General features: G+C 36.2%; 2 protein-coding genes across 2 annotated transcripts in view; both read right to left on the reverse strand.

Moving 5' to 3' along the window:
- The window catches only part of LOC114475039 (glutamate receptor ionotropic, kainate 1-like), a 29,823-nt gene extending 12,216 nt beyond the window's left edge, over nt 1-17,607 (reverse strand). The window contains exons 1-6 of the mRNA XM_028465737.1: nt 17,222-17,607; nt 6,725-6,892; nt 6,370-6,627; nt 1,427-1,608; nt 939-992; nt 652-825 (exon numbers count right to left, since the gene is read on the reverse strand). Coding sequence (XP_028321538.1) covers nt 652-825; nt 939-992; nt 1,427-1,608; nt 6,370-6,627; nt 6,725-6,892; nt 17,222-17,312 — 927 coding nt within the window. The 5' untranslated portion in view covers nt 17,313-17,607. The remainder of the gene's footprint in view (nt 1-651; nt 826-938; nt 993-1,426; nt 1,609-6,369; nt 6,628-6,724; nt 6,893-17,221) is intronic.
- A 2,824-nt stretch (nt 17,608-20,431) lies between these two features.
- Nucleotides 20,432-22,060, reverse strand: LOC114475040 (claudin-8-like). The gene has a single exon (XM_028465738.1). The coding sequence runs from the start codon at nt 21,827-21,829 to the stop codon at nt 20,789-20,791; it is 1,041 nt and encodes a 346-aa protein (XP_028321539.1). The 5' UTR covers nt 21,830-22,060; the 3' UTR covers nt 20,432-20,788.
- Nucleotides 22,061-23,047: the final 987 nt, after the last annotated feature.

The following is a 23,047-nucleotide window of genomic DNA, read 5'->3' on the forward strand; positions in this document are numbered from 1 at the left end:
AAGTGGTACCATCTGCCATTTTATTTTGAGTTGCCGTCAGTATGGAGACCATTACTATCTTAAATTACTCCTTGGCTTTGTGGACAAGATGGTAGACACCAGGATGTCATCCATGCTGGAGAACCCTTCCCACTTCTTTTTGTTGAAAACACTGACTGCAATGAAAGGTTTTTGAGGGCAAGTGTTTGGCCCTCAGAGTGTTAAAGTGCATCTTTCCTTCCTGCAGCTGTCAGGTTGTATAACCATTAAAGCTCCCAGTAGATCACATGCTCCAGTCCTCTACAGTCTGACACTTCTATTGTGCTGGTGTGTTTTCATGTGTTTCTTGGTTTGTTTTGCTATTTGTTTTGTTGAGTTGTTACTTTGCACTTCTAGTATAAAACATTTCTTCGTACCTTTACCAAAAAGGTCATATTTTCAACATATATTGGTCTGTCTGTTAGCAGGATTACGTCAAAAGTACAAATTTTGATACATTTAATTAATATGTTAAAGGGCCCATGTTTTGCTAAATCAACTTTTCTGTGCTTTAAACATCATAGAAGTGCTATTTGGGCTTCATGCACATGCCTAAAGTGTTTTTTTATTGATTCCCTCAATGGATGGATGGATGAATGGATGGATGGATGGGATCAGTCAAAATAAACATACCGTCATCATTCCCTCCATCATTCCTGTCTCCACTTTGGAAGGAGCCTGCAGCCGCTCCAACGCCCACCGTTCCAACACCAAGGCCACCTGAGCATTGTCCACGTTCAGTAATCTGAAGCCAGTCATGTTGACCCCACTGTAGCGATAGGGCTCCAGATCAAGGGCGAAAAGGTCCTTTAGGAAAAAGAAATAAATATGTAAATATGAATGGAACCAACACAGTATGGTTAGAAACTTTAATATACAACACTACAGTTTGTAATATGATGCACTTTGGGTGTTCTTACCAGTGTTGTGAAGAAGAAGTGATAATATTCCGTCATCATCCCCATTGACAAAATCTATACAACATGACAGATAAAGATTATTGTACACACAATTTAAGATTAAGATTAAGATTAAATCGGGCTTTCGCCTTTAATTGGCCATGTAATGTTAGTACATTATTGGAATTTGTCTTCTGCACTTAACCCATCCCTGAGGAGCAGTCGGCAGCCATTTTGCGGCGCCTGGGGAGCAGTTCGGGGTTAAGGGACTTGCTCAACATCCCACAGTGACGGCCGGTGAGGCTTGAACTGGCAACCCTCCGATTACAAGCCCAGCGTCCTTAACCACTAGGCCACCACTCCCCATTAGATGTAAATTAGATGTAGATGTAAATGCTTACTTGTGTTAAGGAATGTAACTTGGTTCTAAACGTGTGTTGTTTTGCTCAGAAAATCTGTTTTCTGAGGTTAAGTATAAAAACCTGTTAACCACAGTTTGTGTCAGATACCTGCTTGAGAACATCTGCTGAGGTTTGGTAAGAACAGTCAAAGATCACGTAAAACTCCTTTCCTTTCTTCATCTCCTTCAGCAGCGGACGTGCGTCTTTACTTCCCGTTGGCAGCTGGCGGATCTTTATTTTGATACTGTATCTTGATGGAGCTTTAATTAACTCTTGCAAACGAATCAATCCTTGAAATAAAAACATAAAAACCACTATTTAGCTTTAGCAAAAAAATAAAATAAAATGTTTTCCAAGGACACCAACAATTAAGCTAGGAAATCTAACATAGAATTTTCCTTGAGCACAATTTTACACACAGTGTAGCTGCAGTGGTGGGCATATAAGTCATTCTTATTCAAAATAAAATACCCAGAAACTAATGAAAGTAATAAATTTGATTTTATTTAGTTTTTGTCTTTCTTTGTGACCTAAAATGATCCACAGACCAGTGATTGGGGACCACAGTTCTAAGTGATCTGAAAGATGCATGGCTTAGCTTCTAGAAACATTAATCTATGATGACTAAAGTGAGATGAAGTTATAGATACAGTATACTATAGAAGTATAACTGTTTCACTTTGTTTGTTAAATGGGGTGAAAAATAAGGGCAGACTGATTTTAAACAGTATTTTGGTTGAAATAAATAAAAGCAGGCCTTTTGTTTTTATAAATATTATATATGAGATGTGTTTCTTTAATTTAATGTAGCTTAGTGGGTTTTGATCTATCTTTTAATTCTAGCTTTTCATGAATTGTTTTCCTGTCATATTAAAACATACACTTCTTTGATCAACAAGGCAAATGCTGTTTCAAGTTGTTTGAGAATACATTCTCACCAATTCTCATCTTTTTATATCAATATTTGGTATACAGTGTTCTCTAGATAGAACAGGGGTTCTCAACTGGTCTCACCATGGGACCCATCTTTTTGCCACAGTCATTAAATCACAACCCACTTTTTTTAGAATTCAACCAACCAAATTTAGTTTTTGAAAAATAACTGTTGAAAACATATATATATATATATATATATATATATATATATATATATATTAAACATAAATCTATATATTTAGATCTATATGCATATACATGCATTTCACAGCATGCCTGTCAAAAGATACGTTTTTTTCAAAATAAAAGACAAGTCCAACATGGGAGACATTAAGGATTTATTTATTTTTGGCCAGTTGTCCACGACCCACTTTAGGGTCCCAACCCACCAGTTGAGAATCACTGGTCTAAAAATGTAAAAAGATAAGAAGCTGTCCTGCAGGACAAAATAAAAATCACACTTTCATTGTGTTATTGATCCATTTATCCACCAAAGGGTTTGGTTTTTCCGTCAAAAACTTTTATTTTGAAAGAAGAAATATCAACCACTCCAATTTCCTGTTGCTTCCTTTAATCAACTTATTGATAGAATCAAGAAAACTCTGTATAAACTATTTCAAATATTGTAACTAGTCAATAGTGAGGTCAAAGTTGTTAGTACAATAAATCTTAACAATTATATAATATATTATTACATCTTTAAAATATGATAGGTACATTTAATTACTGGTATATTAAAAAATTATGAAGCAATTTCTGCAAAATCAATATATAAGCTTTTCATATTTAACATATTCTAGCACTTCTTAAAGGTTTTATGTCAGATCGCAAAACACACGATGGTCCTTTAAACGCAACAAATGTATTTATTTCTTTATTTTTTAAAATAAATAAATAAAAAATAATGTGCTAGCATTAAAGTCTGGGTGGCCAAAAATAATTAATGACTGTGGGTTTCTAACCTAAGTGGTTCAATCTAGGAGGTTTCTGATAAAACACCATATAACTACAGAGACTTAAAAGGATTTAGTGTTGAATTCTTGGTGCCACCTACACAACATCATTTGTGACACTGTAACACATATCCCATCATTTATGTGTGAGTCACTGCAGGAGCATATTCTTCATCATGATTAATGAAACTAAATTTAGTCATACCATCATTGGCTGAGTCATATTTCTTCTGCTTAGTTCTGTTCTTCAAACAATGCTGAGTGTTAGTGCATCATCAACCACAAAAAAACCTAAAAATAAACAACCTTAAAATAAGGTGCATTTTTCTACGAGGTACTTGTAGATTGAAACAGATTCCCCATCAGAAGCTTCAAACATGTGGCCCTCTGTCTCATATTGAGCGGCCCTCAAAGTAAACACACAAAATGACCCCCAAAAACAAACAAAATGACAAACAAACATACACCTTTGCAGAAAAATACACAAAAGGACAACAAAATACACAAAAAAAACAACAATTATACACAAACTAACCGAAAAATATACAAGACAAAAATGAATACACATAATGACAACAAATGTACATAGAACAACAGAAAAAAACACAAAATGTCAACAAAAATAAATTAAAAAAAAGACTCCAACAACAAACAGAACAAGACAAATACAAAAATTTACTCCAGAAACACACAGAATGAAAGAAAAATATACAAAATGAGAACAAAAACACACAAAACTCTTTGATCTTTCCTGTATTAATGCTCAAATTGGTCATTATTCTAAATACTGACATGAATGTTGATAATGTGGCCCCCGCTGTGGCAATAGTTGCCTCTTTCTGCAGTACAAGGCTGAGCACAGCAACAAGACACAAGGTGGTCACATTGCATTAGCATTAGGGTTTCTCTGGTTTCAGGATGTTCTATTCAAGGGCTGTAGAATAAAAAAAACAAAAACAAAAAAACAACACAGAGTTTATTTCCCCAAAGGTTTGTTAACAAAAGGAACTGAAAACATCCAGCAGTGGTTTCAGCACAGCATTGAAGGACACCAATGGGACCAAGACACACCCACTCATTGGTAGAGGGTCCATGAGCGTCTACTGGAGGAGTAACAACCAGAAGTCCAAACAACTCAAAATGACGGATGAAAGCACAAAAAGTTAAGAGATCATGATGAAGATAATCATTTCAACAAGAAAGATTAAACATCTTTGTATTGGCTGATAAAGGTGTGTTATGCAATCATAATACTGAGACATAATGATGGAATTTAAATACAGTCCAGTCTTAGTGGCTTGTTAATGAACTGCTTTGAGGTGTTTCAGTGTGAGCTAATTAGCGTCTGTGTTTATCACTGCCTTAAGATTTAGAAAATGAGTGCAGGTGCAGCCTGTAGGGAGGAATGAGAAACGTTTGTGAGCTGCAATAAAATAATAGAATAATAGAAAGCTTTTTAATGACAGAACAGACACAATAAAATCTGTAGTTAGGGAGCTATAAGTGATTAGTTGAAAGATATGCTTGTATTGTTGTTAAAAATCACAACTTTAACAGTATGTGAGTCCTCAACCTCTCTCCATATTACTAATATATATATATATATATATATATATATATATATATATATATATATCCTTTACACATGGCCAAATGACCAACAATGAAAGCAAAATTCAACTGACTGACAAACCAGGAGAAGGTTAAACATTCAAATGACAATGATCCATCAACCCCTCTGTGTCCAAACACTTTTTAAATAGTGAGGGAAGGGAATTAGGAAGCGAGAAACACCTGAGTGGAAATCAAAGGAAGCTTAATGACGCATCTTGTTCTTGTGTTAAAGTGAGTAGCAATTCAATAACGATGCCAGAGATTCTCAAAATATTAAAATACAGATATATTATAATATATTGTAGGCTTTTACTGTGAAAGGCTAAATATAGAAGTTGGAGTTCTTCATGTTCAGCACAAAATACAGTAAGTATACAGATGTCTATTTAACTTAAAGCTGCCGAGAACGATACAGTAACTAAAACATTTTTAAACTACTTTTGTTTCATTCCATCTACTGACGCCCAAAAAACTGTCAGAGTAACATTTCTGGTGTTTTCACAGAATGTAAGTTGTGACAAAACAATGGCGGATGTTGATATTGTGGCTTTTCACGAAATCACCCGGATACGACTGGAATTTAATGTCTCATGGATTGATGTCATATCACGGAAATAAAATAAACCAGAACAAAAACGCTGTTTCTGTCTTCCTTATGTGGTGAGAGAAGAAACACTAAAAATCACAGTAAGAATGAAGTAAAAACACTTCTTAAAGAAACATTTCTGCTTTGGTGCCAGCTTTGCATTTCAACAGGATTCCCAATCCCACAATGCAAAGTAGGAACTTTTCCAAAGTTCAAGTCACATGACCATTTGACAACAAACATAATATAATGAGGAATGTAACAGAGTATTTAGTGCCTCCTGAATAGATTTATTTCTTCAGTTTTTATATTATCTGTGTTATAATGTCAGTTATCATCCCCAACAGCATTAACTACTTCTCTTCATTTTCTTTATCTAATATTAACAATACTCCAACTTATATATGTGCAAATGTGAAGTTTAATTTATAATATAATTAACAGTGCAATGTCTAACCAACAAAAAAAAAAACATTAAAAAAAGAAAGGTTCACAACTTTAATAAACAGAAAGCACAAAAGAACTAGAAAAGCACTAGGAGAGCGCAGACCTCCGCCAAGCAGCTCAAGCTCAGCTTAACACGCTCTGGTCACGGAAACATGGTAAACTCAGGATTACCATGACTACCTGTCAACATTGAGCTAGTTACCGCAGACAGAATGATAAATGGAGGGTAAAACATAACCTTACCGCTTCTGTGCGTTGCGGAGGTAAATATAGATAAAGTTAGCAAATAGTTCAGTATTATTTTTAATAAACATTTTGTGACAAACTGCAACCCACTGATTTCAACAAGAAGCTAAAAACTCTGCCGTCACATATTGAAGACATTTCAGTATTTAATAAAACATCTATGACCAACTAAGCCAAATTTTGACAATTTCAAATGGAATACTCCATTATTTTTTGCCCCACAATTGATTTTCTAACTGCAGTTGTTTCTAGATCTGATGTAAACTCACCCGTTGCATCTTCGTAGACTACGGTGACCGTCTTCCATTTGTAGAATTGCACTATGTCCAACACGGCTCTGCTTATCGAGGCATATTCTGGGTAGAGGTTAATGTAGAAGCTGTCTTTGTTGTCCACTGACGGGTGTTTCCAGCGAGTCTGGATGTGAGGAACTTCCAGGGCGTTGCAGATGGATTGGACTGCACTGACAGATGAACTGTGAGAGGGGCCGAAAACAGCACCGACGCCCAACGCCAACTGGTCGCAGGCTGAAAAATGTAAAGGAATACAAGTGAGTGAGCCTCAAATAGTTAAAAAAATGATACGTTTTTTTTAAGATTGGGAATGAAAGGAGAAGGTCTCTACCTCTTCTTGAAGCTTCAAAACTGTCGAACAGGTTTATTCTCTGGATGTCGTAGGTCAATGTGGTGTTTGGCATTAAGGTTCGGTTCCTGTTAATGTTGGTTACAGCAAATTTAAAGGCCAGTTCTTCAACACTAATGGGGTCGTTTTCAAGGGTCTCAAAAATGCCCCCTGTGTGAAGAGAGACGAAAACACATTTCAATACAACACAGTTTTATGACTCGAGAAAACACAATTAAAACCAAACACTGCATAATTTGTTCGGCGGTCTCATAATGTTGCAGAAGGGCCTGGTTGCACAGACTTTGGCCTGTTTACATGACCTGAATTTTACAATGGGATTAATTACAGTCCCAGATGTGGAACACTTTCAGATCACACAAAATAAACAAAACCTCCCAGATTAAAAACTTTCAACCTTATTTGCTAATTTACAACATCTGTGTTCTGTTTTAAGGCCAACTCTGTTCAAATGAGATAAATTACACTTTTAGTGCATTATCATAATATCGGCTAATATTAAGAATCCAAGGTAAACAAAGATTTTAATAACTTTTAATTCTTCTTTCAAAATAAAAGCTACAAAATGAGTCTGTTGTGAACTACTTTCAGTTAGTTTGAAAAACTGTTGAAGTACTATTGAACTAAACAATGTTAAAACCACAACTTTTCATTCTCATTCTCTAACCAGTTAGGGTTAAGGTTTTATTTTTGTTTTTGTTTGTTTTGCTTTTTGTTGTTTTTTCTCTTTCTATTCGTTTTCTTCCCTTTTTTTCGGTTTGAAATTTTTTTTCTCTTCATTTTTTTTGTTTTTTTTTTCGCTTTTTGTTTCCCCATTTTTCCATTTTTTCTGTTCTTTATTTATTTTTAATTTTTTTTCTTTTTCTTTTAAGTTAGCGAATTGAGCTTCATCTTAACCATAGGAAGAATAATCAAATTTTCTGATTTTCTATGATCACATTTTCTGAAATAGATATAGTTATGTGATACGGACACCCTCACCTACATGTTTTGAGAAAATATTGTGCATTTTAACAACAAAATACAAAAAAAGCATGTTTGGATGATATAAACAAAAAAAAAAAAATTCTTATTATCTCTTATTACAAAATCTCCTGCTACGTGATGCCTCAAATCAGGACAGTTTTCACTCCTGAAGGGTTAAAAAAATAAAAATAAAATAATATATATATATATATATATAATATAATATATATATATAATATAATATATATAATGTTTCAGTTTAATTTTCACTTTCAGCAAAATCCTCCCGTGGACCCAAATGGACGCGTGCCAGAATTGGGTCGCGGGCCTTAGGTTTGACACTTGTGACCCAGAACAAACTAGGATAGGGTTGGGATACAAACAGCAGAATGATTGTACAAATTTATTCATTTATTTTTTCTCGGCCAAATGTTTGTATACTCGTTAGGCCTTGGCAATATGTCGACAGTAATATAGAAAATTTACAATATTGCCTATATCGATATATTTTAATTTAATTATTTTGTATTAAAATACTCGTTTTCCGAGCGCGTCCTAACCCAGACCTTCCCCTAAACAAGCCTTACTACAGGACTCACTCACATGTGCTGTCCATTAGAGAAGAAAAAGCCAAACTGGCACATATTGTGCAGCTGTTTGTTAAAAATTATGCCTGTGTGGCATTTTGCGTCAGCTAATTTAATCCAGAATTGTCTTTCTGATAAAGCTTTATTTGGGTAAAAGATTTTAAGATTTATGTTGTATATGACCATTTTTAGAAAAAATATCGAGATAATAGTTTTGGGGCATAATATCGCCCAGCCCTATGTGTATGTAGGCAACATTTATGCATATAAATTGTTTTCTAATTTAAGAATTCATTTAAAAAAAAATGTGCTCAGGGTTCGAATTTACACATAAATCCAGAAACTGCTAGAAAACACATTTCTTAAGCTTGAAAACATTTGAAAAACAATATTTATTCGGTCAAAAAAAAATATTTGTATATAATTTGTACCTGAAGTAAAAGCCTTCACCGTGTAGTTTTAACTACTTTACCTGGATTATACTCAGTCCATTTAAGTCAAAGTGTGACTATAACATCTAACTTGTCATGTCAGGATGTATTGATTTGTTTTGTACTTGCACACACTGTCTTTCCTCCCACAGCATGCTGGTCTATCAGCCTGTCATTAAGGAGGAGGAGGAGGTCAGAGGTGAGCAGATCATATTGAAAGCTATCCAACTCCTAATCCTCCCGTCCTGCTGCTCTAAAAACATGGCGCTGGTGCTCGCATGCCACAGCTGGCAGTGATGAACACTTATATTAACTCAAGCTCGGCACGAGCGTCGCCAACTACAACGTTCTAAACATGATTTTACATAAATTACAACATGACTGGCATTAGGATTAAGGCCAGCAATTGTGGGATTGTCACTGAATTGTCCCGTACCTGAATATAGGGCAGCTGGACATGTGTCCCATTCACTGACCTGATCCACGCTCAGAATGGGGCTGCCCTTCACTTTTACCTCCAGCTTCTACGTTATATCATATGAATTAAGTAACACTAGAACATTATGTAACATCAATTTAGTGAGTCATCCAAAAAGGAATATTTGAGGCCAAGGAGCTTCAGAATATTTGGTTATGAAGAGGCAAATAATATAAAACAACTGGTAAAACTAGTGAAATATAAATCTAATATGTAGGTATTGTATGTGTATGTGAGAAGAGCAAGGATGTAAATAACCAGTTTCATGACGAAACAACAGTGGTTCCCAACCTTTTTCGGGTCGTGACCCCATTTCTTGCGACCCCAGAGACATTTTTCCTACAGAATAAGTTTTTCATGTTTGTTATACGTGATTAGTGCACAAAGTGACAAGAAGCGCCAGCGTCAAATTAATTACTGAATTTTATAACTATAATTACATTTGAGAAAGTGAACTTCAACACTTGTGTTTGAGATTTTGTTTAGTAAATTAAACAATTATTTTAAAATACGTATATAAATATGTAATTTTAATTTGTATATTTTTATCAATTGTACATTTCAGGCAACCCCATTTTAATTCCAGGTTACCCCACATGGGGTCACGACCCCAATGTTGAAAAACACTGATACGATATCAATTCTATGAACGATGATACGATATATGTGAAACTCTATCACATTTATATTCTTGATTACATTTAATTCAAGGGTTTTTCATCGATTTATTTATTATTAACACTTTGATACTTGAACAATTTAGTTGTTGAAATTACATTTGAATGAAAATCGTTGATTTTTTTTTAGCAAAAAAAAAAAAAATACCTGTGTTGTGCTTTAATGACGATGTTGATCTAGAGTTTGAGTTTCCATCGATTTTTTTCTTTTCTTGTTTTTCTTTGTTTAGTGTTTCTTCTTTTCATTCGAAATATTTCTGGACCATATGTAAAAAAGTAATTTCCCCATGGGATCAAAAAAGTATTTCTGATTCTGATTAATATATAGATTATTGATCCGTATTGATGGATCATTGCAATCCTAAATAAGAAATTTCCGTCTTGGAGAAAAACTTTTAAATGCAAAAAGTACTTTTTTGAGATGCCAATGTATTAGTGGTGCATTTCTTTTTTTTTTTTTTACAAATGATTAGCATAAGAAAAGAAAGAAAAAATGTGAAATGAAACAATAAATTAAAATCAAGCATTTAGTGTGTTGTGGGTGTGGGACCATGTACTTATAAAAGATCATCAATGTAAAGAAGAGATCCCATCACCTGATTAAACACTGATGGTGAAAGGTCATTGCATTGTCTTTCAACGTTTAGATGTGAAATTGTGATCGATTTGGAGAGAGAAACAGCCTTTAAGGAGCTCCGCTTGAGACCTTGATTGTGAAAGACTTTTTTCTTTAGTGCAGAAAAGCCTCCCACCCTAAACTGAGAGAGCCTTGTCTGGACACCCTGGTCACTATGTGCATGCTTGAAAGTGTCCATCCTAATGCTGGTTAGTGATCATCAAGCCTCAGTGAGCAGCTGCTCAGTGCTGTTAATGTCTTACATTCTTTACATTCTGTAATATTAAAAAACCTATTGGAGACAAAGTTGAGTCGAATACTTCATTAAAGTCTAGAAAATTATATTTTCATTAAAAAAAAATAAAAACATGTCGGGTTAAAATTTAGATTAAAGCTGACATCCGGAGTTTCTTTTGAAATGTGGAAAAAAAAAAAACTAACTCGTCTTTTACTATGGTCTACTGCCGGTGGTCATGCATATACATCAATGTATATAAGTCCCTCCTTCATCCTATAGACCCCCATACAAATGGAAACGAGCGCCTTAATCGCCTCGACTTCCTGTTTTTGAGACTGTCAATCTAAGTGAATGCAGAACTGTGCAGGAAACAAGGCCGCGCGTCACAACAGCAAACAGGTAAATATGATTTTGGCTCTTACCTGACCCATAAACATATATCAATGTGACCCGATATGACCTTGTTATGTTCCGCGATGCGCGTGCAGAAAAGAAGAGGCGTGGCTTCTGGTAGATTGGCAGAGGAAGTAGGAGGAAGTGCAGCTGTTTAGGGCGGGACATCGAGACGTTTCGCAGAAACTACAGATATCAGCTTTAATGTTTGTAATCATGAAATCATTTAACTGTTTTTGCTGTGTTTTTAGGACTCTTTTGCTGTCTTCTTTTAAAATGTATATTTTTTACAAAAGTTTCAGGCTAGACAGAAGCAACATATAGTAACTTGTTAAATTATATTAAACAAACTAGTTGTTCTATATAATTAAAGCTGAGATGCATTTTTTTTTTATCAGATATAGTGTAGGGCTCATAGATCAATAAATCAAGAAATATTTGCATGAAAAAAGAAGTAAATTTTGGTTTTATCGCCAATGTAATCACTAAAAGGTTTTGTGCATTGCATTGTGGGATGTGAAGTCTCTTGTTTCTTTATCAGACAAGGAGGACAGTGATTCTCTCGACTCCATTTTTGTTCCAGTTTGTGCAGTATTCCCAGTGATCACCTCAATACGCAAGACATTCAATTACGGCCGGATTTTTACGCGAGCCCAAAAAATAAACATCCGTCATTGTTTTGCAGCAACTTTCAGACCTTGAAAACACCAGAAATGTGTTGGAAAGTCAGTTTTTAGGCCACGCACAAGAAATCATAGCAAGAATGAAGTAAAAACACTTCTATGCATCTGTCTACGGGACTCCACATCCCACAATGCAATGCACAAAACTTTTCCAACAGTGTTTGTAAAAAGTCCACAGGATACAAACAGGGCTACTTTCTCCTATGCTGCTCCATTAACCTGGATACATCCAGAACTCTCTTCATCGATCCAATAAACTCAAGACTCTTTTAAACTGCAAATTGCAGAGACAGTGCACCAGCTACTCTTAGATGTAGATATACAGTATATGATGTTATTTTATGATTTTACTTTTTGTTGCACCAGTGCAACCTCTTGGTGTTGCAAAAAAACAAAAAAACAAATTAAAATCTCAAAGGACTTTCTGGTGAAATAAAGGTTGCATTAGAAAGCAAAAGGTCAAAAAATGAAAAAATGACAGCACCATTGACTTTGTGCAACAAATTGACTTTGTAACATCAGCTACTTGGCACAAAACCTCCCACATTTAAAGTTGCAGCTCAAATATTGGTTTTGAAGTTGGAAACTATGTCTAGCTTTGAATAGCTGCTGTTGGTAAAAATGCCACTAATGTTGTTTGAGAAGTTGTACTCCATATCAGAACTAGGGATGGGTATGAGTACTCGAGTACCCGCCATTGACCCCATTAAACGAGTAACATTCCGTTACTCGCGCTGCTTTTGGCTACAAAACTTGAACTCATAAAGCGTTACATGTGTGAGCCAGTTTTTTGTTTTCTCCAAACTGAATATATACTAGGTATGAAAATAATTATAAGTATTACTTCTCCGAGCCAGATTTAAGCAAAAACAAATGCTTTACGGCAGCTACGGCAACTCTCAAGGAACATATTACACCGAAAGCAAAAACACAACTACACCTGCGACGTGTCAGCAAAGAAAAATGATGTCTGGCAGTTCTTCAACAAAAACAATGAAGTTAAAGTGCAGTGCAAAATATGTGGCGTTAAACTTGCATATCGTAGACATACTAGTTTGATGCTTAAAAACATGCGCTTAAAGCACAAAGAGAAAACAGCTGAAACAGAAAACAGGCAGTCTGGCATCATTTGCTAGGCCTGTTAGCACACGTCGTTGTGAAGAAACCAGAGCGGAGAAGATTAGCATGCTAATAGCCAAAATGTTAACTGGAGATATGCTCCCATTAAGTTTTGTGGAAGGGGAAGGCTTCAGAGAGCTGATGGCTTTTGTTGAGCCGGAATACAAACAATTGCTACGAGAGTGGAAAAGATTTACATTTATGTTTAAATATTGGATGTTTGTCATTTTACAGGAATATAGTTTATAGTTCCGGTCCGTGAGCTCCGTGTCCGAGTTTTGTTTACGGTTAAAAAAACAAAAATATCTATATATATATATATATTTTTTTTTTAAATAAATTAATCTGCAAGTACTCGCTCATTAGGTAATTTGAGTAATCGAGTGCAGGGATTACTGTAAATTCCCATCTCTAGTCGTAACATGGGTGGACCATCTGTTAGCAAACTCGTAGAAAAACATTTCACCTGTTGTCTTTTGAAATTCACTCAATGTTAAAGTCCAGGAGTGAGTCTAGATGATGTTCATATTCGTAATCTCAAATTACTTGTCTTGGTTTTGCATGTAAAGATAATTAAATAAAGCTAAATCTGGGGTTTATAAAGATGCAACAATACAAGCTTTGTTTACTGTGCATGAACCAGTTTAAACATTGAATTAATCTAACGTCTGAGCAGTGCCACATACTTTGGATTGATCACAAAATTCAAACTGGGTCACTCACGAGTCTGTATCACGGCTCCGTGCAGGTTTCTGTTCATCATCTAAATATTTTACAGATGTAAACACTTCATTAAGAAAATGTGCTCAATGCAATTGACAGGGAAAGTTCTAGGAAATGCTTCTATCAGTCTATAATTATTCAACGGGGCAGGTTTTTATAAAGTACATCCGTATTCTCCCAGGCAGAGAAATTTGCTGACTTTAAGTAACAGAACGTCTTCAAACTAGTCAAAATTCTTCACCCAAGAAACAGTTGTTGGATAAAGTCCAGAGATTGACGTAGAGTAAAAATTATCTGGCCTAGCCGCTCAGTTTAGGGCTAAAGGCAATAAAAGAAAAAGATGCTGACTCAAGCTAAACCCATTGGCTCACAGAGACACCTAAGAACATCTGTGCCATAAAGTTTCTCTTCATACCAAAGAATGAAGATAAGTAATGTGTCACACACCATACGTAGAGTTTGTGTAGGCAGGGGGAGCATTGCCCCGTCCTAGTGGTCAGACGTTTTCATTACAGTTTTCCCAAATTAATTTGAAAAAACACAATTATTAATACAATGTATATAATATACAAATATTTAAGTGCCATAAAACACAGTGACTGTACAAAGTATACAGTAAATGAATTAATATGTTGTTTTTTTTAAATACAAGTAATGTTTTGGCACGTGACTGGGAGATCCCTATATGATACTTGTGATTTGTTGCTGCATTTGAGAAGCATTTAATCCCTTAAGAGCGAGAATGAGTGAGATTATGCATTTTGACCAATATTCGGGGCAGTGGATGTTAAGTAGTTTTAAAAGATGAGTCAATGCAAATTTTTGTTGTCAACATTATCAATTATGTTACTAATCATTTTTGCATTATTGTATATGTTACACACATTATGGTTTGGTGCAAATCCATACATTTAATTCTATTTAATTCTATTTTTTTCTTTTGTCCTCCCCGGCAAGAATCTCAAACTCCGCCTATGTTGCACACACCGAACTGAATTGTGGAGAAATGATGGCAATGTCTATCACATAATTAAAATTGATGCATTTCATTGTGTTTTTTTAACAGGCCAAACCATGCTGTGGGCTAATGCATGCTAGCAGGTCATGAAAACAACAGACTGATCTTGTGCTGCAGGCGAATGCTGTTAAAGCTCCGGGCCTTGCTTTTTATAAACGTCCGTTTCTCCCTTCTGTGCATCACTGAACACAGGAAAATAGATCAGGTTTAGACAGCTGACAGGAAGTACAATACCCCCATTATAAAAGATAAAAGCCAAGATTTTATTTTAAAGGAAGATTATCTTTGCATCTTATTCGTAAGGATGTCTTGTAAGGATGAGGGGAAACAATGACGTAGTGTTGTGCTTTCTTTCTGCGCTCCATCCTGGGCCAGTACCCAAGAGAACCCCCCCACACACACACCCCACAGCACTCCCACCAGCAGCATCACTCCAACCTGGGCCAGTGCCAGGCTTGTGAATGAATGAGGAGCTCCTGACCAGTCTACTATATTCGTTTGATGTAGAAGAACACTGAGGTTTCTCTGTTTAGGTTTCTATCTGCTGGGGACTTTTATCACCCAACATTTAAAAGGAACAGAAAACGAGAAAACCAAGAAACTCCTGCTAATTCAGAAATGTAGCTTATTAAAAAATGACAATTACTGATTTCGAAAGTCCATCTTAAAAACAGACCAGCAGGGAAATTCCAGCACACCGAGCTGTAGCTTCTCTGCTTCCTTCAAATGATGTGATTTGGTCGTGGCATAAGTACCATATTTGGGGAAGAGACTTTCTGCATAAAGCAGATTAGTGTTAGTTGTTTAAGGGCTTGAGGGAGAGAGAAGATTTACCATTATTACTGACCCAAGTAGAAAGGGTCGCAGCCAGTCTCGATCTAATGCCAAACACTTGCCCAAAGACAGGAAAATGTTAATTGAGCCAAGGCCACACAACATATGGGAGAGATTAGCAGCAATGTGTGTGGGTCATGCAGGGGAATGAAAGAGATTAGGGTGGCCAGTGTGGGTGATAGATGATTGGAAGAGATTAACAAAAATAAAGCAAGGGCGAGGTTTGTCCTGTTCACCTCGAAAGTTATGCAAGGGTGTAGGGCTGGGACGATAACTCATATCTCCATATTTTCTCTCAAATTGGCAATATATATATCGGTACAATATAAATCTTGATAATTTTTATTCAAATTAAGTCTGACCAAATTAAATTTGCTGATGCAAAATGCCACACAAGCACATTAATTAACAGTTAATTTGGTTGATCATTTAAGGAGACTTTGATCTGGCATGTCAGGCTTCTGTGTTGTAAAGTAAATACATTTTTGGTCGCAAATGTTCAATGTTATATATTCACAGGCGGATTTTCTAATGTGGCAGTCAAGGGTACTGTCAAACAGGCATCATATTTAAAATCCCTGAGGTCCAGAACCTTAGAAATGTGTTTTTAATTTTAATTATGGGACTTCTGGTTGGCCAGTATCAGGAAAAAACATATTTTTGGATGGCCGCCATTTGGAATTGTCCAATATAGCGACATAGTTGAGAAATGGCACCGGCTCCTGCCAAATTTGTATTCAGCAGGTCAATAACTCAACAAATTTCATGCTTGTAGACCATTTTTTTCCCTAACAGACCAGACTTCGCTACTATAAGAGACAGCATGTGTGAGAAAGTTCTGTAGTAGGTCTGAGTTAGGACACACTCAGAAATCTATCTAAATGTGCTTGTAATGCTGCTCTAACAAGTAGCAAAAAATCAGTGACTCCTAAAACAAGTATTTTAATACAAAAAAAAGCTGTAAAAAATAGGCGATATTGTTATTTTCTATATAAATCGGCCAGCCCTACAAGTTATTGAAGAGTTCAAATGGGCAGATTGGAAATGAAAGATGTAAGTCCATGGGCCTTTGTTGACAGGAAAATCATATTCCTGATGCAATGCAAACACCACAAAAACATCAAAGTTGCATCAGATCAAAGGGGGATTCTTCTTGCAGCCAGTGGAGTGTTTAAGTTATAAATTGAGATCTTGTCAGCTCTGAGGCTGGGATAGACACCATGGGTTTCATCAGCTGAAAGTGTACAGGAAGCCTTAAAAACACTTCTGTGCATCAACAGAAAAAGAAGGAGTGCAGATATTCATTTCATATTGCAGAGTGCCAAAGACACTATTATGCCAAGCGTGCATGCTATCGGATGCAGCAGTCAGCCAACTTAATCATCTGTGTCCCTCTGGCCAGCTAGGGCTGCTGTTGAAACAGTGTCAGGGATTGCCCAACTAAAGTGGATTAGCATGGTTTTCATTTTTGAAAAAAGGAGGAGTGTCCTCAGTATGCCCCCTCTGAGGAAAATAACAGCAACAACCAACAAACCAATAATGGAACTTACAGCAACAACCTCTCAACAAACATGGAAGCTCAAATCAAGTGCTTATAGTCTCATCTTCTTGATCTAAAATAATAAACAACGGCCATTCAATGACTTTTTTAAAGGACATTGATCTTGTATTTTTTGGGGGGGTTGTACTGGAACTAAAGGAAAACAGACCACCTACCAATTCTTAGGACTTGCTGTGAAGTGAGCCAAAACTCTGCAGTAAAGTACAGCAGTGGGAATAAAAGTCCCTTCCTTGTCACCATGGTCATTCCTCAAGAGTCGATGATTACCATTGATGTCCTTCAGTAATTCATGCTGAAAAGCTGCCAGTCCCAGTATCCATAATAAAAATAAACTGGTATCCAACCCGTTTCCATTCCAGACTCACACATTGTGATCAGAAAAAAGGAAAAAAACACATCAGAAACTCCTCTTTGTCCTGAAACTTCATCAAAACAGCTCAACTTTATCCATTCTTTAAAATCCTTGGTGGACCAGGAAGTATTCACATTCCTGTCAGTCTTTTTCTTTTTATCATTGTAGGTTCTGTTTCCCGGTGCACACTTGAATTGGAACTGCAGCTGAGAATTGTGCGTTGTTTCCTTTCTGTCAAGCCCGTAGACGGTGGTTTCAGTTCCTGCTTACAGCTTTCAAAATAAAAGCCGAGCAGCCATCTTGTCAATGACAACAGCCTAGCAACTTTTGGATTTAGAATATAAGATTACGTATTGTTGGATAAAATTATGTATATATGTATCATCATTGTATTTTTTTTGTTTTGTTTTGTTTACAACCTTCTATCAATCATCTCAAACTATTTTTCAAGAGTGACCAAACCTGTCCCTTTGATGGTTAATAGTAGCCACAGTGTGCACATACTAGTATTATTTTTCGACATTAACAATGAACATGTATATTTGTAGGACTGTGCGATTAACTTCCGGTTTAATAACAGAATCACCACGTTAACGCCTTGACTAGTTATTTCCTTGATTATTATGTATCCAGTTCGAAGCGTAATTGTGGTTTCAGTTTATTCACTGATTTAATAATTTAAAAAAAAAACATCATTTCTATTGGTTAATATTATGGCAATACAATGCAGCTCAGTTTTATCCTAAATTTAGCATAAGAAATAGAGAAGGTTGGTGATGTTTGGTATGTGAAAGTTTTTATTTTCAATAAAAATAAATAATATATCATATTGATGTAAATTTTTCATATCTATTCATGGTTGTTTGTTGTGTACATGTAGTACCAAACACAACAAGGATCTCAAACCCTTTAAAGAGTTTCATTTGTTGAAATGAAAGAAATAATAAATGCACAATTCCACGGAAATAATGTCATTTTTATTGTTGTTGCTAAATTTACAGCCACCGTCGGACTCTAAATAAATGTTAATCAACCCTGAAAATCTTTTCTCATTTGTAAAAAATTAAATTAAATTAAAAAAAATACAGTATGATTCTTTTGCATTAATTTCGACCCTCTTATTGTTAACCCTCTTATTATTAAATTAATATTTTAACTTAAAAAGTTTTCTCCTTTTTATTTTATTTTTCACTATTGTCATTACTTTTGTTGATACTGACAATATGTTCAATACTGTTGTCACGTAAATGTTTCTTTAAATAATAATAATATTAATAATAATAAATAAAAAGTTTAAAAATAGAAAAAAACTTAAGGAATGAAGTTCACTTAAAACCCAGGGTGAACAGCTTTTATTTTTTAATCTACCTCTTATTTACTTTTTTAAAGGAATACTTTATTCTGAAAAGAAATGCAGTCATTTCCTGTATCCTCCCGTGTGTCCTACATTAACTTGACACGGTTGAATATTTTACCCATACAGACGCTCAATTGAGGGCAAAGCCAAGCCGCTGATCCGCAAACATGGATACGTCCTGAAGATTAACTTCAAATCTGGCAACGTTCGACCTCAACAACGTCTTTGCATCGGAACACCGAGGAATGATTAAATCTTTGCTCCAGTGCTGATGATGATGGAAATGCAAATCTAATCTTTAGACTGGTCGGAGAAAGACACTCCCTAGAAGATTAAGCACCTCAAACCATTCATCTGACACACGCTTAATAGTGAAACAAATAAAGAAAAAAGGTGTTTGTGTCACCTTTAATTTGTGCTTCCTCCACTGAAGTTCTCACTAAAGAAAACAATGAATCTTCTTTACAAAAGACCAGAATAATGTCCACAATTATCCTCATAAATAAATATTTTGTCATTTAATATTTTTGTCACTTATTGTCGTTTTGAAAACATCTGAAAAATCTAACAAATGGAAAATCTTCTCATAAAATTTTTACTTTGAACCCTGTTTAAGTTTTAAAATAAGTTAACAAATTAAATGTTGTATTTACACTATTAATTGTCTATTTGAAGAAAACAGCGTGTGAAACAACATAAAACAATGCATTGTTTCTCTAATGTCTGCTGTCCAAAGTGGGGGAAAAAATTCACTCAAACACAGAATAATCTCTAGTGCCATCTGCTGGTTTAAATGGGACATTACTAGGTTTGTTCTGACACCGAAATATGATAAATGCTATACAAAATCAAAAGTAGGCTTTTTGTTTGGCATCTCCAACATTTTAATACAATAAAATACACAATCTTTGAATATCTTTTCTCGTTTCCTATCTTGTGTCGGTCATACTTTAAGCCAAAAAAAAAGTAAGAAAATAGTTATATCTAAAGTTTTTTTTTCCCTGCATAGGAAACTTAAGGCTTATATTTTATTTTTTAAATATTTATTTCATTTTAACTTACATTATAGGTTGTTTAGGTCGATTATGTTAAACAAAGTGCTGCCAATTGACAGAAATTATATTTACAAAATAGTTTTAAAGCAAAAGAGTGTTCTTATGGAGTCAACATAATTCAATCTATAGAGCAAGCATTTATTTAAAGAAACTGTCAACAATTTTGTATTCATTTTTTTGTTGTTTTTTTTGTTTGTTTCAGGGTTGTTACTTTTTTCCAAATGTCTGTATTTGGTGTCCATCTCTCAAGTAAAACTATGGATTATTTTCAGATCACCTCTTTTCCATCCTGACCTCAGTGATAAATAAACAAACTATAGAATAAATTCATGTGAGAATAATAAGTTAGAGTGAATCTGTAAATGTGACCCATAGTCAAAGCACTTAATGTCGCATTTAACCTTTAATTTGCTTATTGATCTTTTTGATAAGATTCTTCAGGAAATATTATTTTACAACATTTAACTACATGTATGATCAAAGAACAATTGTCAAATAATATGGAAAATATGTTGACCAGCACACAACAACAGTAACACAATGGTGTGGCTACAAACAGTTATATTTACCTTGATCATTACATTTCACACCATAGGGAGGGGACAATACACTGAGTTCACGATGCGATATACAATAATGAACCATATGATAATTCTGGAAATAAATTTGGAATATAATCCTGTTCATTAGGAATATTAAAAAAAAATAAAGACAAACCATACAAAAGGGTGTGTCGTAATTACCATTCATACCCCCAACGATACTTCTTGTGACAATTTAATATCGCAATAACTTGTCACATGACCGATTATTTTCCACAATTGTAAAACACTCCTTTCTGTCTTGTTATAAAGAAAATGTCAAAGTCACACATGCTGCAACACACGGATAAGCTGCCAGGGATAAAACACATGGACAAATATAACAATTAGTACCATTCAAAGAAGAAAGAAAATAGCTATATGTACACTCCGGGCCTGATTCCACTGTGAGGATCTATCCTGGACTCTTTGTATCCCACAAACACAGGCGTGTGTGGAACGGGATGAAAGCTGGACTGATAGGACGCGGAGGGATTGCCCGTGTACGTCAGTGAGTGTGGAGTCATTGTGTTTTGGCTGATGTACAAAGACTTCCCGTCTGTGAAAAGGCTTCCACTCTGCAGGGAGGCTGGGTGTGCCATACTGGTGGTGGAATACATCAGGGATGCACTTCCAGGCGGGCCCTGCTTATAGAGAACACCAGGCATTGCTTGGGGGATGCTTTGAAAAGGCATTGCTAGTTGTTGTCCATTGGCGCTGTTGCTGTGTAGCGAGCTATGAAGGCTCGACATAGTGGAGAGAGGGTGGTACCTCATCAGGGTTGGTTTGCCTTGTGTCGGCCTGTAGCTGAGTAAGTTTGGTGGATTGTAAACATCAAACGAGCCTTTATCTGCAGGCATCCGACGACAGAGAAACAACAGGGCGGAGGCAAAAAGAAAGGCCCCCGTTACCCAACCGATGTAGAGAGCTTCTCCAAGCTCTCTCCTCTGGGCATCAATCAGCAGAGGATTGTAAAAGTCCCGAATGATGACATGACCCGTCCACGAAACTGGGATAAAGACACAGATGCAGGCCGTAAACTGCATACCACCTGCAACCATTAAGATAACGGTCTTAGCGTGCTGGTTACCACGAAAACAGGACATGCATCGCATCCCTGCCAGTGCCACCACTAGCCCAATGCCAGACAGAGCCAGAGAACAGCACATCAGGCCTCTGGCAGCCTGGAGCTCAGGAGGCAGGAACAGCAGGGAGTCGTACACCTTGCACTGCATCCGGATGTTGGCTTGTCTGTAGCAGTTCATCCACAGTCCCTCCCAGCGTGTTTCCATCACTATTATGTTCTCCTCGATGAAAGCCGTCACTTTCCACATGGGCATGCCAGTAGTGGCTGCCACGCCAATCAGGCCCACCAGGCCCACGCACATGGCCGCTATCTCAGAAACACCTTGAACCATTGTTTAGTTTCCAAGTACTCAAAACTCTGCACAGCCAAGATCCCTTAGTGAAACATGTCAAACAAAGACGACCACAGAGTCACACCGTCATCTCATTTTTGTTATGGGTGATGCTTTTCAGCCATCTGATTGGCTCAGAGAGTGCTTATTTTGTGTTTAGGGTTTCTCAGATCATGATGGTACTATCAGTGCACTCTTCTACAAAGCAACATGATACTCACACCTTCCTGAAAATCCTTCATCCAAATCTTTTCTAATTTGGGGTGCACAATCATGACTCTCACAGAATTAACCATATTAATTGATGTTGGTGACCCCCCTTTCCTCGCATAAACATATGTATTTACTTATTTTTATCTTATTTTTTGTAACACATTTGGGGTTATTCACTAAGGGCCCTATACTCCCGTATGGACTCAAGGACTTTTTTAGGCGCCTGCAGTTACGCGCCTCTCTCCTGCGTACATTTTTCGGTCCAGGCTCCTAACACGCCCACCACGCGTAAATCATCCAAAAGTGTGAATGAAGGCGGTCTGAAGCCAAGGAGGTGGACTAGGCCATGATGTCGTTATTTTTGGGGCAGTCTAGAAATCACGGAACATGGAGTTTTCCTAATGCTTGTAAATGTCATTGAAATCTGTAAAAAAAATAAGCAAACTTTTAATTTGAAACGCTTTCATTGATAAATAATGTAACAGGTTGATTTAATCAGATGATTGCAGGGTGAAGATCGGCCGCATTTTTCTGTCCGAACCACAGTTAAAATCTCTCTTTTTTCCCCTCATACTAAAGACAGATTCATGTTTGTTTGTGTAGAAATCCTGTTTTTATTAACTTCTTATATTCCTGCATTCAGAAAAGATCAGCGCGTATTAGTTATCGTCATTATCATCTGTCATCAATGTTTCATTTGTTATTTACTCTTGTAGTGGATCAAACTGTGGCTTTGCATTGTACACAGTGTTAAAATAGTTGGACATCATTCTGACGTCTGTCAGAGTTTTTAATGTAATGAGCTGCAGCAGCTGACGTGCACACCACGGCACGCACACAGATGCTCAGATCCCTGACGCCACACACACCAACCTCCAGGATAAGGAGTGGACTGCACGGATAAAATATAATTAAATGTAACACATTTTGTCATGTCTATAACTGGTAAATGTGAACATTAGAAATGCTGATGGTCAATTCTCTGGGGTGCTTGTGTTACTCTCC

This window comes from Gouania willdenowi, chromosome 13, assembly GCF_900634775.1.
Source record: "Gouania willdenowi chromosome 13, fGouWil2.1, whole genome shotgun sequence".
NCBI classification, from domain to species: domain Eukaryota; kingdom Metazoa; phylum Chordata; class Actinopteri; order Blenniiformes; family Gobiesocidae; genus Gouania; species Gouania willdenowi.

Bases quoted from the DNA above. Each gene is read 5' to 3' on its own strand.
- LOC114475040 (XM_028465738.1), bottom strand. From the start codon at position 21,829: ATGGTTCAAGGTGTTTCTGAGATAGCGGCCATGTGCGTGGGCCTGGTG.